General features: G+C 41.4%; 1 protein-coding gene across 1 annotated transcript in view; it reads left to right on the top strand.

The window, feature by feature from the left end:
• The window catches only part of PPP2R5E (protein phosphatase 2 regulatory subunit B'epsilon), a 187,822-nt gene that overhangs the window by 135,424 nt on the left and 36,291 nt on the right, over positions 1-16,107 (top strand). The window contains exons 4-5 of the mRNA XM_003794438.3: positions 4,213-4,314; positions 12,067-12,159. Coding sequence (XP_003794486.1) covers positions 4,213-4,314; positions 12,067-12,159 — 195 coding nt within the window. The remainder of the gene's footprint in view (positions 1-4,212; positions 4,315-12,066; positions 12,160-16,107) is intronic.

The following is a 16,107-nucleotide window of genomic DNA, read 5'->3' as shown; positions in this document are numbered from 1 at the left end:
GTGCTTGCCACGCCACGTCTATTGAGGGCAAAGGGAGCTGGCTGCCTCTTTAGTGCTACGCAGCACTCCACGGAGGTGATGTTCCTCTCCAAGGCCGGCCTCAGATGCTATTTCCTGTTTTATACTTTTTGGAGAATGTTGCAACAATTTTAAGTCACTTTTTTAGTCTTGTCTTAGATTAATTTCTGAGGGTAGATTCTCAATGATGGAATTAATTCATGAACATTTTTATTAAGCAGCTACTATATGTCAGGCTGGGTCAAAAGCTTGGCTGTTTCCGTGACACTTGATACAGTTTGCCATTCTTTCCTTGTATGTGGGAGAAATACTTAACCAGTCAAGTCAGCTCTGAATTGTCTAACCCAACAGACATGTGTTTGGTGAATGTTTAGAAGTAAACAGAAAGCATGTTAGAAAGGTAAGTTTGGAGAAGCAGCAGTGTGTAGCCAAGTGAGATGTGGGTGTGTTTAGAATGATCTGTTGTCAGGTTATTTACCCAACTTGGCCTTCTTTTGAAATGGTAACTGAGTCGTGAAACTGATTAAATCAGAGGACTAGAAACATACACAAAGTTAAACATCCTGATAAATAACCTAGATTTATTTAAATCACCCAGAAGACTTTAAATTGAATTTTGACTGGACCAGGTGTGGGGGCTCACGTCTATAATCCTAACACTCTAAGAGGCCGAGGCCCGTGGATAGCTTGAGCTCACGGGTTCAAGACCAGTCTGAGCAAAGTGTGAGACCCCCATCTCTACTAAAAATAGAAAAACTGAGGCAAGAGGATCGCTTGAGTCCAAGAGTTGGAGGTTGCTATGAACTATGATGCCATGGCACTCTACCCAGGGCAACACCTTGAGATTCTGTCTCAAAAAAACTGAATTTTGATTAAAGCAAAACAATAGTACACAGCTTTATTAATATAGCCAAACTTCTATTTTTGAATATTTATTGAATATGGTATGTTCAAATGCATTGCCTATTCTTGATTATGGGAGAGACAGACATATAAACAGATAGTTGCTACAGCCTGTGGCAGGCGCTGGAAGAGAGTTTGTATGTCAAAAAATAGGAAGGAGCCAAAGTTTCTGTTTACCCAGATTTTTTTTGCTGTAGAGAAGCCTTTCTTTTCCTTTCATGGTTTACTTTTATGTCTTCAGAGAGGAAAAACACTTGTTAAAGAGTATAGTAAATATAAGTAACTTAGTTGGGATGAAAATTCAACGAGTTTTTGACATAACATGTGTAATTTAATGAAGATCCAAAGTTGCATAATTAAAGAACCTTTGACTTACGGATTGTGGTATGGCTGGCTGGTTGAAGAAAAGTCGTGGGTTGATGGTTATCTGAAAAGTAGCTAGTTTCTCCATCAATATAATTTCTAATTATCTTTGGAAGAGAAAATAGAATTATGTGTGCTGTCTTAGCCATAGCAAAAACATATTTGAGCATGTTTTTTTTTTCTGTCATCTAAGTTAAAGAGCAAAAGGGTTGGTCTACCGGCTCTTCTGGAGCACTGTGGAGATCTCTGTGTCCTCAGTGGTAAATTGGGATGTTAATAGCACACCCTTTATAAGGCTGCCAAATCCAGTAGATGCTGTCCTGGCTCATCTTTGTCAACCTCTGAGCAGCTTTTGTTACCCTTGACCCTTCTTTTGTCTTAAAGACTCTTACCATTTAGCTCCTGAGACTGCAAACTCTAGTTCTTCTCTTCTACCCTCTGCTCCTTTTCATTTTCTCTTCTTGGCTCTTGTACTTAATTACTAAATGTTGGGTGCCCAAGAACCTCTAATCTTTCTGTTTATTCCTTTCCAAGGTGATCCATTAGTCGCAAGGTTTTAAGTATCATCTGTATCCTGATGAATCTCCAGATATGACCTGTGCAGCTCAGAAGTCCAGATTCCTGCTTGATTACTTCCTAGCTATTATTCCTTTAATACATCTCTAAGTAGGTCTCTGCATCTGTCCACCAAAACAGTAAGGAAAGGTTCCCTTCCTCTGTAATCTCCATGTTCAGTAAATGACCTCGAACCCATGACTTGTCCATGATGTTTCCCTTTCTTTGCCAAGTCAACAGCAAGCACTATCTCCAGAATGCATATATTTTTAATCCATCTATTTCTGTCTTCCCTACCACTATTGTAGTTCAAACCATCCCTTGCCACACAGCCTTCTAATTTGTCCCTTTCCTGTCTATTCTGTATACAGCTGCTGCAATGATTTTTTTTTTTTAAAAGCAAAACTCAGATCACGTGAGTTCCCTGTGTAAGATCTACTAATGACTTCCCTTTGCACTTAAAATTGAGTCTTTTTCCTATAGCTTACACATCTGAGCTCGGTTTCCATGCCAGCGAAATGGGGGATAACTATAGCTTTAACTAGAATATATCCTTGAGGACATGGACTTTTTTCTTCTTCTTTTTTTTTTTTTTTTTTTTTTTGCAGTTTTTGGCCAGGGCTGGATTCGAACCCACCATCTCCAGTATATGGGGCCAGTGCCCTACTCCTTTAAGCCACAGATGCTGCTCATGGATTTTTTTTATTTTTTTTTGAGACAGAGTCTCACTAGGTCACCCTCAGTAGAGTGCTGTGGTGTCACAGCTCACAGCAATCTCCAACTCCTGGTCTTACGCTACTGTCTTGTGTCAGCCTCCCAAGTAGCTGGGACTACAGGTGCCCGCCACAATGCCCGGCTATTTTTTGGTTGCAGTTGTCATTGTTGTTTAGCAGGCCGGGTGGTGTTGAACCTGCCACCTTCGGTGCATGTGGCCAGTGCCCTCCTCACTGAGTTACGGGCCCCAAGCCGAGGACGTGGATTTTTATCTGCTTTGTTCACTACCATTTTCTCATTGTTTAGAATACTGTGTACATAGAATAGACAATAAATATTTGTTGGGTGAATAAACACATGTAGATTGTATAGAGCCCCCAAAGCCTTTTTTCTTTCCTCTTTGAGAGAAGCGTATTATAGCTCAGTATTTTCCATATTACATAGAAAGGCTGTCAAAGGCTTCTAGTGCCATTGTCTCCTTCATTGCCATTCTCATTGCCATTCTCGGCTTCTCTGCATATTCTCCTCCTACCCTCCTTGTTTTATTCTTTAGACCTGAGGACATTAGGAGAAGTTAGGTTATTAGTCAGTAGGTCAGGAAACAAATTGAAAAGGCACCCTAATAGCAACAGCATTTTATTTGTTTATTTATTTATTTAGGCAGAGTCTTACTTTGTTGCCCTTGGTAGAATGCCATGGTGTCATAGCTCACAGCAACCCTAGACTCTTGGGCTGAAGTGATCTTCTTGCCTCAGCCACCCAAGTAGCTGGCACTACAGGTACCTGCCACAACACCTGGCTACTTTTAGAGATGAGGTCTCACTCTGGCTCAAGCTGGTCTCGAACCTATGAGCTCAGTCAATCCACCTGCCTCGGCCTTCCAAGTGCTAGGATTATAGGCATGAACCACCGCACCCGCCCTAACAACATTTTAAAAATAAGCATTTATTATAGAATCTTGTCATAAATAGACAGGAATAGTAGATAATGTAATGAACCCTCATCTCTCTATCACATAGTTTGAAGAGTTATCGGTTATGGCTGTTGTGGCACATAATTTGATGCTGCCTATGGTAAAGGAATGCCTAGAGCCCTGGCCTCGCCTCGAGAGGTTTCTATCACAACATATCCTACCCTGGGCATCGTGGCCTTCCATTCTGTAAATGAACTTGTTGAGGACAGATAAGGAATATTTTTAAGGGTAACAGAAAGGTTCTGAAATATCTCTCTTGATTCTTTTTTGTGAATATCTAAAATTTTACCCTTAGTTCAACCATAAATTTGCAAATTGTGAATAAGCCTGAGAAGGGAAGGACATGAAGCCATCGCAGTTACTTTTAGCTTAGTAGAAACTGGCTAATTATAAGCATGCTTGACAGGTAAGCAAGCAAGAGCAGGCTTTGATGGAAGGTAGAGAATCAGGGGACTTAATGTGGGGAGGGCCAAATAAAGACAGGAAATGCAGCATTCAAGAGGGCAGGAAGTGCTGCTTTGCTACCGTCCACTTTGCCTCCAGGTGATCCTAGTCTCAAAGCCTGATTCCAGTTGGTGGTGCCCCTCATGCCGATACCTGGGTTCCCGTCAGCTGGCTCCTCAGGACCTTGTGTAAAGCTGTCCAGAAGATGCCTCCAGCTAACTCTGCTGCTTGTTTATTTTTAGGTATCTTGCAATATATTCAGAACTCTCCCTCCTAGTGACAGCAATGAATTTGATCCAGAAGAAGATGAACCTACCCTTGAGGCATCCTGGCCACACTTACAGGTACCTGGAACTGCCATTTGTTAAAACAGAGAGCTCCATTAACTCAGTAGCTGGTTCAGCATGGGAACACCTTTGAAGGCCGTTATTCACCAAGATATCAAATTAGAGTACATTAATGGAAAGCTGGAGAGTGCTTTTTATGTTTTTACTCTTGATAGCAGGGATGCCAAAAGAATAAAATCATAAGTGTCAGTGTGATGCCTTAGTGTGGGTCCCCATGTTGCAGGGACAGGCAGAGTTCTTACTCTTTCATTAGAGCTTCTCGAAGGTCCTGCCCACTGAAGACTCACACAACAGCAGCACTGTTTCCACATTATTATCAGTTGGATGTGATTAGGTCACAGAGTACATATCTCATTTTAGCAGTCAGTACCCTGGGGACTCTGTATGCCTGTCTTCATGATAACCACTAACATGTTCCTTTAAGGACATAGCTATTTCTTTCAGTGTTGTCAGGGAGGGCAGCAGCTGGGAGACAACTTGGGTGAGGGCCAGTTTTCTCTTGCACTGAGAAGGCCATGTTTTCCCGTCATACCTGTGTGCCAAGACAGAGTGGAGTGTCTGCAGCTCCTTGTCCAGCACCGGGCCCGTCTGGACTGTAGTTGGTTACTCAGACTGGTTGTCCTGCAGCTCCTTGTCCAGCACCGGGCCCGTCTGGACTGTAGTTGGTTACTCAGACTGGTTGTCCTGCAGCTCCTTCCTTTCTACTTGCCTTATCTATGTCAACATTTCTCAAAAGAATAGAACAAGGAAAATTGGACATATTGAGCCCAAGGCCATCTTTCCATTCATTGAGTCAGAATGTCTTCAGAGGCTGGGTGACCAGAAAGAAGAAGGCAGGGATTGGGAGACAAGGAACATGACCTTGTGGGTATCTTCACCCCTGAGCAAAGCTGCTGCCTCTCTGAGAAGTGTGTTCACGGTTGCCAGGTGAAGAGCAGAAGACCGTGCAGCAGGGAGATAGAAGGCCTCAAGATGTTCTAGGAGTTAATTTCCCCCCTACTTTAGAATTTTTGGCATAAATCTGCAACAGTGCCTATCCTGCTTTGGCAGCTCAGGGTGTCTACAGATACACCTGGGTGCTTTTTCCCTTGGTTATGCAAAGAGCCTTTGGGGGCTTTGTTTTCTTATCTCTTACTCAGGCACATCATACATGGGTGTATATTCCTGCGTATATTCCTGCTGCCAGTGCCAAGATTGGGTAAATTAGTTAAAACACTATAGGCGATTTACTATCTTAGATGTTTAATTTTTTCTTAAGGTGCTAGACATGTTATCTGCATTCTGAGAAATTTGTAAGATTATATGTGCTTTGCCCAGATTGTGACAAGTTCCAAAAAAGAGTTACTCTTTTGAATGGGCACGTCTTATTTGTAATTCAAGGTCATCAGATTATAGTTTAGTCTGGGAGAAACTTAAAAAAAAAAAAGAAAATCTCCCCAGGAGATTCCCATAACCTATGTTGGAAGAGGCAAAGAGAGAGATGCCTTTACACATTCAACCTACTTTCTTCTCTGTATCCCAAGGAAGAGACAATAGACCGACCCCCTTGCCATTTGTAAGAATTTTTTCAATAGCTTAAATCATGATCACCATAGACAACCTCCCTCTAAATTACAAGAAAGTTTAACTCAATATTTCAGTTAATCCTTACTGTACTTAATGACTCTATAAAATATAGGACCAAATTATTTTCTGAACCTATTGAACTAAATTCTGCACCTTGAAAAACTCTTAGCACTGTTAGTACTGTAGGAAAATTAATCATTAGTTCATCTGAAACCCGAAAACCAAAGTGATGATGACATCTCTGCTCTTTTGGCTGTGAAGTCACAAATTTCATTGCAAAACTGACTCTTTCATCTGTGTTGACATCCTCTTCAAGCCTAAGATCCTTCCGGTCCCTTCTTTAGCTCAGGTCCCTCTTAATGCCACATCCTTTTAAAATTCCCAAGTCAACCTTCATTCCTAGTGAACAGGCACGCTGCTGCCTCCTGCCTGTGGTTCTGTGTAAATCTTTGTACAGGCTCCTGACCTGTCTCAGGAATCCTGTTTCCTTTATATATGCTACTACACAAATGAGTCACCTGTCCATTTGCAGCAAGGGGTGGTTTTAGCACTGTCAGGAGCACACACTGAGTGTGTAAGAAATGGTTTTTGTTTATGTATTTTCTGAAATTAAGTCTGTCTTTTCAGTTAATTACAGTTTTACATTTTACAATTAAGGAATTGTTGTTAATACATTACACTTGAGACTGAAAAACAGGAATGCTAAAGTTTTTTTTTTTTTTTTTTTTGAGACGGAGCCTCAAGCTATCCCCCTGGGTAGAGTGCCATGGCATCATGCTCACAGCAACCTCCAACTCCTGGGCTCAAGCGAGTCTCCTGCCTCAGCCTCCCAAGTAGCTGGGACTACAGGTGCCCACCACAACGCCTGGCCATTTTTTGGTTGCAGCCATCATTGTTGTTTGGCGGGACTGGGCTGGGGATTCGAACCCGGCACCTTAGGTGTATGTGGCTGGCACCTTAGCCGCTTGAGCCACAGGCGCCGAGCCGCTAAAGTCTTTTTATTCAGTTCCTTGGAGAATTCATTTGTGTGACCTTGAGAAGCAATCTATCTTCCCTAGCCCTTTAGAAATCTTTCTCTTTAGAAATTTAGGAGAGATTTTTCATTATGAGGTAATATGTTTCTGTTAAGTGCAGAGAACATTTATTTATACTTACTAATAAATGTCTGAAGTGTTTCCACCAAACTGTTTTAAGCCACAACTGCTTTCAAGGGACCAGAGACACAGGAAAACTCTGGCAGGCCTGCTAGAAAGCTCTGCCACCCTGCATGCCTGGAAGATGAGAATCTCCCCATTTTGTGGGCATTAAAAGAGGGATAAAACCCACTTTGAATAAGGCTGACCTTCTGTTTGTAAAACTGAGAGTTGGAAGATGCGTATATTGATAAAAGAACAATTCTATGAGGTGTTAGGACTCAAGCGTTATTTTGACCAGAAAAACCATATGTCAAACACTCAGCAATACCCATCATTGGGGAAGAAATTTTTCTGACTTTGGAGTTTCAGAGAGAAAAACATAGTTTTATAAAGAAGTAAAATGCTAATGTGAATACCAAGTTTAAGTTTTAAGTAGAGTCAGAAGTCACAAGGTCTGATATATAGGAAGCACTTATGTCAGTGGTATCTATGGACAGGTAAGGGAAGCCCTGGACCTGATTTTCAGTGGACTGCAAAGTTAAAGCTACTTTAATGCTGGGTAGTACTAGCTATGGTGTTTGTTGTGCTGACACTTGTACTATTCATTGTAAAACCAGTGATGGTTAAAAGTGCTGCTGCCTTAGTAACAGGATGATAATTAAGGCAGTTGTGCCAAACTGGTCAAGTTGTCATTGCGTTCTTTTTTTTTTTTTTTTTTGAGACAGAGTCTCACTATGGCCCCCTGGGTAGAGTGCTGTGATGTCACAGCTCACAGCAAACTCAAACTCTTGGACTTAAGTGATTCTCTTGCCTAAGCCTCCCAAGTAGCTGGGACTACAGGCGCCCGCCACAGCACCTGGCTATTTTATTGTTGTAGTTGTCATTGTTTGGCAGGCCCAGGCTGGATTGGAACCCGCCAGCCCTGGTGTATGTGGTGGGCTTCCTAGCCCCTGAGCTACAGGCGCTGAGCCATCATTGCATTCTTTACTACTGTCATTCATTTGCAAGTAAAAATAAAAGCCAATTGAACTTGAACATCCTTCAGAAGCACTATAAATTATTAACCTTATTAAAGTTTGACCCTGGAGCACATATTTTAAAAAAAGTCCTGCATGACAAAATGGAAAGTATTGATGAATTCCTTCTACTGCACAAGGTACCAGTTATTTTGTGGAAAGGCACTTGTGTGATTGTTTTGATCTGTCGGGTAACCAGCAGAGTTTCACGAAATGTTTTTACTCGAAGAAATGATTAGCAGAGAGCAGGACGTCCAGCTTCCAGCAACCAAAGAATGAATTAAATATGGGTGACATTGAGAAAGACAAGAAGATTCTGTTGAGAAGTGCCCAGGGCCGTACTGTGGAAGAGGGAGGCAAGCACGAGACTGGGCCTAATCCCCATGGTCTCTGTGGGCAGAAGACAGGTCAGGCCACTGGCTCCTCTTACACAGACGCCAGTGAGAGCAAAGGCATAACCTGGGGAGGGGATACCCTGATGGAGTATTTGGAGAATCCCCAGAAGTACATTTCCCCTGGGGAAAAAAATGATCTTCACCAGCATTAAGAAGAAGGGACAAAGGGCAGACTTGCTAGCGTGTCTCCAAAAAGCTGGTAATGAGAAGTAGTTGGCCACTGCCTTATTTATTACAAAAGAGAAATATCTCACTGCTTTTTTTATGTGTACCATAATTTGATCAGTCTCATTTACCAGAATTCAGACCATGAATGAGTGACAGAATATTTTTGTTGGACAGTCCTGATTTAACTAAGACTGGCTTGTGGTTAAATGAATAGGATTGGGTTTTTTGGATCTTGATAGTGACTCCAGTTCAGTAGATGCCATCCCTGTCCTCCTGTTCTAAAGATATGATTAGATTTAATTAGTGATGTTCACCTTTTCACAAAACTGCCATCCCAAAATCTACTGAAGATTGGTTTATATTAAGATTTACATAACTGATTATGTGAATATAGTTAGACAGTGGGGAAATCCCCTCACTGTCTGAGAACCAAACAAGACTCACTGGGGTTTTAATTGGTGTTCATCAGGTGTTCAAGGTGAGGGCTGGAGAGAAGCTTAAAAACAAATGATTAGCAAACTATGGTTATTCAGACTTGAGTATTTGGCAAATTCTTTCTCTAAAACAAGGGCACCAATTAACAGTTTTGTTATCACTGATCAAATTGGAACATTCAAACAAAACTTAAAATTAGAAATTTAAAAAACTTGTATCTGTTTTGTGTCAGTCACCTTGAGCTGTATACAACTTCCCAAAACTTGAAGTATTTTTTTGAATAAATTGGAGATATTAAAGAATATAGTTTTTTAAAAAATAAAGATCCATTCAAAGCATAAGACAAATGGTTGGACTAAGTAACAACATATGAAAAGTTCACTGATACAGTTTCATATTATATTTTACAACTAATCTTTAAGAAATGGCAAATTTTTGAGTTTTGGTGTAGTATCAAGGAATATCCACAATTATGTAAAAACATAAAATAGTCTCCCTTTTTCCAACTACTAGATACAGTGTATCACAACAGATTGAATACAGAAGCAGATGAGAATCTGTCTTTTATTAAGTGAGACATTAAAGAGATTTATAAAAATGTAATCAATACCTCTCAATAATTTGTTTTGAGACAGACTTTTTATTATATCGCCCTCGGTAGAGTGCTGTGGTGTTACAGCTCACAGCAACCTCAAACTCTGGGGCGTAAGCAATTCTCTTGCCTTGGCCTCCCAAGTAGCTGCAGGCGCCCACCACAGTACCCCACTATTTTTGGTTGCAGTTGTCATTGTTTAGCAGGCCTGGTCCAGGCTTGAATCTACCACCCTCAGCTTACTGAGCTAGGGGCACCGAGTCCCCCCAAAATATATCCTTTAAGATGTAATATATTTTATCATCTAAAAATGAAATACTTGGCTTAGTGCCTGTGGCTCAAGTGGCTAAGGCATCAGCCACATACACCTGAGCTGGCTGGTTGGAATCCAGCCTGGGCCTGCCAAACAACAATGATGGCTGCAACCAAAAAATATCTGGGCGTTGTGGTGGCTACCTATAGTCCCAGCTACTTGGGAGGCAGAGGCAGGAGAATTGCTTGAAAGCTCAGGAGTTAGAGGTTGCTATGAGCTGTGATGCTACGGTATTCTACCCAGGGTGACAGCTCGAGGCTGTGTCTCAAAAACAAAAAAAAAGAGAAAAATAGAGTCTGGGCTCGGTGCCTATAGCTTAGCAGCTAGGGTGCCAGCCACATACACCAAGCTGGAGGGTTCAAATCCAGCCCGGACCTTCCAAACAGCTATGATAACTACAACCAAAAAAAAAAAAAAAAAAAAAAACTAAAAACATTTTAAATTGTCACAGTCTGGTGGGGTGTAGTGGCTCTGCAGTGCAATGGTCCTAGCACTCTGGGAGGCCAAGGTGGAAAGAGTGCTTGAGCTCAGGAGTTTGAGACCAGCCTAAGCAAGAGTAAGACTCTGTCTCTACTAAAAATAGAAAAACTAGCCAGGCATGGTGGTGGGAGCCTGTAGTCCCAGCTACTTGGGAATCTGAGGCAAGGGGATGGCTGGAGCCCAAGAGTATGAGATTGCTGTGATCTGTGACACCATGGCACTCTCCCCAGTGTGACAGAGTGAGGCTCTGTCTCAAAAAATAAAAGTTCACAGTTTTTATTTTTAATTTTATATATAGCATATAAACAAAAGCTTTTTTTTTTGTTTTTTTGCAAATGCCGTTCTAAGAATAGTGACAAGAATATTTATTATTTGCTGCACAGAGGACTTTATGTATATTATCACATTAAATCTTAGGGATATTAACCCTAGTTTCAGAGAAATTAAATTGCTCAATTTTATGCATTTTGTAAGGGAAAGAACTAGGTTTCTAGCTCCAATGCTTTTCTCTTAAAAGTTCTGGTTTTAGGGAGGCGCTGTGACTCAAAGGAGTAGGGCACTTACTCCGTATGCTGGAAGGTGGTGGGTTAAAGCCCAGCCCCAGCCAAAAACTGCAAAAAAAAATAAAGTTCTAGTTTTGATGTTCTGTTGTATATTACACCAGGATCAAATGTAGCCTTTACTAATAATTTATAATGTAAAGAGAATAAACAATGATCTCCCACCGTTTATCAGAGCAGTTATTTGAGGTTGCCGCTTGGTAGATGGGACTAATGTGCTCTCCTACCCTGCATTGCTTGGAGGAAGGTACATTGCCGTAAACTTTCTGAAAGGAAATCTGACAATGAGTATCAAAAGCCTGAATGTTTTAATATTTTTTGCTCTAGCAGTTTTACTTTTAGAAATAGTTCCTCATAAAGTGATTATGAGGAACAAATGTGTAAATGATGTGTGTTACCTGATGCACACTGTGGCCGTGATGGCAGACAAGTCATTCAGAAATTACTTCAGTGTCAAAGCGTAGGCGATTGATTAAATTAATTGCAAATTGTAATGACTGCTTAGTAGCTACTAAGATAGTTGATGTAAATTGTTCGCAATATATTGTTTGTTGTTGTTGTCGCAGTTTGGCCAGGGCCGAGTTCGAACCTACCACCCTCGGTATATGGGGCCGGCACCCTACCCACTGAGCTACAGGTGCTGCCCATGCAGTATATTGTTTAAATGGTAAAAGTAGTTTGTAAAACTTTATAAAATATGGTACACTGGTGTGTTGTAGAACAGCAGTTCTCAACCTGTAGGTCAGGACCCCTTTGTAACAATGAAAATACATCACGGCATTAGGAAGGTTGAGAACCACTATTGTAGAAGGTGTATATGTTAAAATGGTAATAGTGATTGTCTCTGAATGGTGAGACTATGGTAGATTTCTATGTGCTTTGTTTGATTGTATTTTCTGATTTTTAATTTTAAAAGTTAAAAAGCATAACAATAACTGAGCTATATAAAGGCTAGCATGATTCATCAATTTGATATTAAAATTAATTTTCTAAGTCCTGTCAGTTTTGGTGTTATAGGCTTTTCATGGTTTTTAATACTATTCTCAGTGACTCATGATTTGAAATTAACTATAATCTGTTTGTTACAGCTTGTATATGAATTTTTCATCCGATTTTTGGAAAGCCAAGAATTCCAACCTAGCATTGCCAAAAAATATATAGATCAGAAATTTGTATTACAGGTAAGCATATTCTTGTAGATGTGGTTATCTGTTAATCAGTTAACACTTTGTCTAATTTTCTTTTGGTGTCTGTTAAGAAAAAGTTTTCAGTGACAATTAACATCATCTCATAAATGTATATACATGGGTTAATATCCATTACTGTCCATTAAGTCATAGGTCTAGCTTTAATTTATGTATGGTAGAAATCAGTAACATTTTAGATAACCAGGAATGCTAGTGCCTAAATCCCGTGGTGTTCTTTCCTAAAGTTTGATTATAAAGGAATTTCATTTATATAATCGTGGTTTTTGTGAATCTTTGTGTAGCTTAAAAACTTATATTTACATGAAGAACTATTGGACGGATCTGTTAAAACTGAGGAGGTTCAGACTCAGAGCTAAATACCTTCTCTAAATAATCAAAGTCAGGGGGTGGGTGTTCTTTCACCGCTAGGAAATAGAATAGCACAGTTAGTTCATTCCTTTAGGACCTATCTGTTTGAACTTCTCAGGGAGCTTGTTTTGTGAGTCCTCATTCTGTAGTCATGCATCCATCTTCCTTCTCACTGATACCTGGGTCCCTTCGTGGCATTAGGTTTCAGGCAACAGCTTTGCTCCTCTTGTTGATACTCATGTATCGAAAAGGGGACTTGAGCCAAACTGGTGTATGGGCTGTCGTAGCTCCTTTCTAAGTGACCTATGAGGCACCTAAGGTAGAAAAGAACAAGTATCTATCTCCTAGTGAGCCAATAGTAGAATTTCAAATTTAAAACATTAAGTTTCCAAGAATTTCATCTATGCCTTACCTGGATAAAGTTGAGTAACTTTCATCACAGCTGACCTCTTTTTCCTCCCTCTGTAATTAAATCAATAAATTTAGAATTTGGAGCATGTAGATTGATCTATAGTCAATATTTAGACTGTTTTTAACATTTGAGACACAGTTTCATGGGGTTTAACCCAACAGAATGCCAGCTGCAAGCCAGCTCCAGGAGCAGAGGGCCGTGGTAATGTGGCTAAGTGGAATTAAACCTGAAGTTCAGCAGTTAGCTCAGAGCAGGAAAGGAGCTTTGGTGCCTTGCCTGCGGGGCTCATTAGTGCCACTGTACCCTGCTCCCCCAGGCAGAAGAAGCAGTTCATTGAGCTATGATCTGGTGTCCATTTACAGTAGTTTGGTACCATCCTGACAAATCATGGCTCTCTCCTCAGTGAGAGGCTCTGGAAAACTGAGGTTTGAGAGAGACTTAGGAGAAAAGGTGGGTGCATGGATCACTGGGCAAATAGGTAGATTGATACAGATCCTTCCATTCCAGGAAGATGACAGTTTGCATGATAGACCTGTATTTTATGTTGGAAAGTTGTTGTATTTACATAACATGAGATATAGTTGTCAAGGTAAATTTACATGCATTATTTAATTTGAGTTATACAAGAATCTTGTAGAACTCACATGGCTAAGCTTTTATGCTCTTTCCTAGATGAATAAACTGAGGTCTAGAAAGAAATGCAGGTTATTCAAGCACATTCCTGTTCTGGTAGTCTGTCCAGGGGGCCACGGCTACCTTGTGGGGCTTCTAGAAGTAACCCTGAGTGTTTGCCCCACTCAGCTTTTATTGAAGGCTTTTTTCTCATTTTCTCCAGAGGGTAAGCTGAGGAAGGGAATAAAACATCAGCAGTTTCTCTGAGTAACCATGTTATTTCTTATTCTATCTATAATCATTAACTTTAAAGGTCTGAGCAGCCTTGAGAAATCTGGAATCTGAGCCTTGTGTGGGGGCAGCCTCTTGTCCGTGGACACACACACAGATTCCTTGGGGGAGGTGCTGTATGTCGTGGTCTCTCCTTGTGATTCCCCTCACCGTCACTCTGAGTGACTTCAAGGACGGGGTAGCTCTCCTGTCTCCGCACTAATGAAGTAATAGAGTTCTCAGATTGATGGTGGATTAACATGCCTGAGAGGGTCAGATAGGGACTCTCTGTCAGAGCCTGTGTTGAGCTGACATGGAATCAGTCAGTCCTGGGATCTTCCTGTGAAGCCAGGGCTTCTTTGACCCAGAAAGCCCAGCGTGCTGTCCGTGGTGGATGGCACCGAAGATAACCATCAGAGAAACCCAGATGTGGAAAGGATGCTTTGGGCTTATACCCTGATTCTTTACCCAGGGAATCAGTCTTCTCTGAGACCCTTTTTTAGTGTGGAAAAGCCACACAGACAGCTTATTCTGTTTTTGTTAGAAAGTTCTTTTTTGTGTTGAACTCCCCCATACCTCGTACCCTTTGGCCTTACTCTCTCCAGAATAGTCTCTCAGTGTATGATTAGCCCAGATGTGACCTTTCAGGTCTTAAAACACTGCTTTTGTGTTCACCCTTTGGTTCTTTTTCTCTAGAACAGCCGGTGCAATTGAAAGCTCACAGGCTCATTCATAGGTGTCAGACAATAGGATGGGAGTGGCTCTGATTAAAGGGGTCTTTGTCTGTGCCTCTTAATTCAGTTATTGCCAGGCTTTTCTCCTCCTTACCCCTCCTCTAAGAGAAAAAGAAATCGAGATTTTTATATGAAATTTTCTGATCTTACTAAAATCTTGTTCAGGATGAACTAAACCTGTTTGCCTTCTTGACCTTGCCTGCTGGCTATCGGTCTGCATTCCTGCTCCAGACTAAGACCTTAGTTCTGTCAACCTTTCCGCCATTTGTTAGTTTTTGAAGCCTTCAAGATCTTCTGGATGTGTCGACTTGTCTTCAAGAATGACATCTGTCTCTGAACACGGTGCCCCGAGCCTGGTCAGCACGGTGCAGCTGGAGTTGGCGTTTTTACCCTCTTGTCTGCATTCTCAAGGCAAAGTCTCACCAGCACTTGTTGCTAGAGCCATTGCCAGCCTAGGTTAAGCTGTGGTCACAGCCGACTTCTTGCTGAGCTTTGCTCATGTTGCTGTAACACTGTGGTTTCCATTTATTTCTCCCTTAAGAGATGACGTCTTGCTGAGTTACCCAGGAAGGGCTCTGATTCCTGGGCTCAAGCGGTTCTCCTGCCTCATCCTTTCCAGTAGGTAGGATGACAGGCACGGACCATGTCATCCGGCTGCCTTGTTCTTGTTTATGCCGTTTGCTTATTTTTTAATCTAAGTGTAGGACTTGACATACATTCCTGTGGATATCATTTCTCCAGTTTGTGGAGGTCTTTCTGGATCATTATTCTGCTATCTACTTTATTTACCATGTTTTCCATTTTTATGACATCTGCAATTATTGATCTCATCTAAGTCATCAATAAAAATTGTTCAGAGTCCTGGAACATGCTTTTAGAAATTCCCTGATTGTGGTGGTACCCATAGCACAGTGGTTATGGTGCCAGCCACATACACTAAGGCTGGCGGGTTCGAATCCGGCCTGGGCCTGCTAAACAACAGTGACAACTACCACAGAAAAATAGCCAGGCATTGTGGTGGGCGCCTGTGGTCCCAGCTACTCGGGATGCTGAGGCAGGAGAATCGCTTGAGCCCAAGAGTTTGAACTTGCTGTGAGCTGTGACTCTACAGCACTTCACTCTCGACAGCTAAGACTCTGTCTCAAAAAAAAAGAAAAAAGAAATTCCCTGATTGTACACAGATTCATTAATCAGTAATGTTTGAATTCCATCCTTGAACTAGTCAGAAATCTGGTAGCATATTATCATCCTTTCTGCAGTTCTTCATTTTGTTCATAAAGAGAGCACGGTGATGTTGTTAGATGCTGTGGTAAAAGCCAGGTCTTGGTGTTTGCTGCATTTTTCTCATCTGCAGGCCTTGTAATGGCATCATGAAAGGAAAACCATTTGTCTGCCCCCTGGCAGTGGTGACTTCCTAGAGCCAGGTAGTGAGGTCCCTCTCCGTATCTCTTACTGCTCCTTCCGGGTAGTGAGGTCCCTCGCCGTGTAGTTCACTCTCGCTGCTCCTTCCGGGCAGTGAGGTCCCTCTCCGTGTAGTTCACTCTT

The sequence above is a fragment of the Otolemur garnettii genome, unplaced genomic scaffold (genome assembly GCF_000181295.1).
Source record: "Otolemur garnettii isolate 467f Iridium unplaced genomic scaffold, OtoGar3 scaffold00081, whole genome shotgun sequence".
NCBI lineage: Eukaryota > Metazoa > Chordata > Mammalia > Primates > Galagidae > Otolemur > Otolemur garnettii.
Note: the sequence above shows the minus strand (reverse complement) of the source record. Positions and strands in the feature narration are given on the sequence as shown.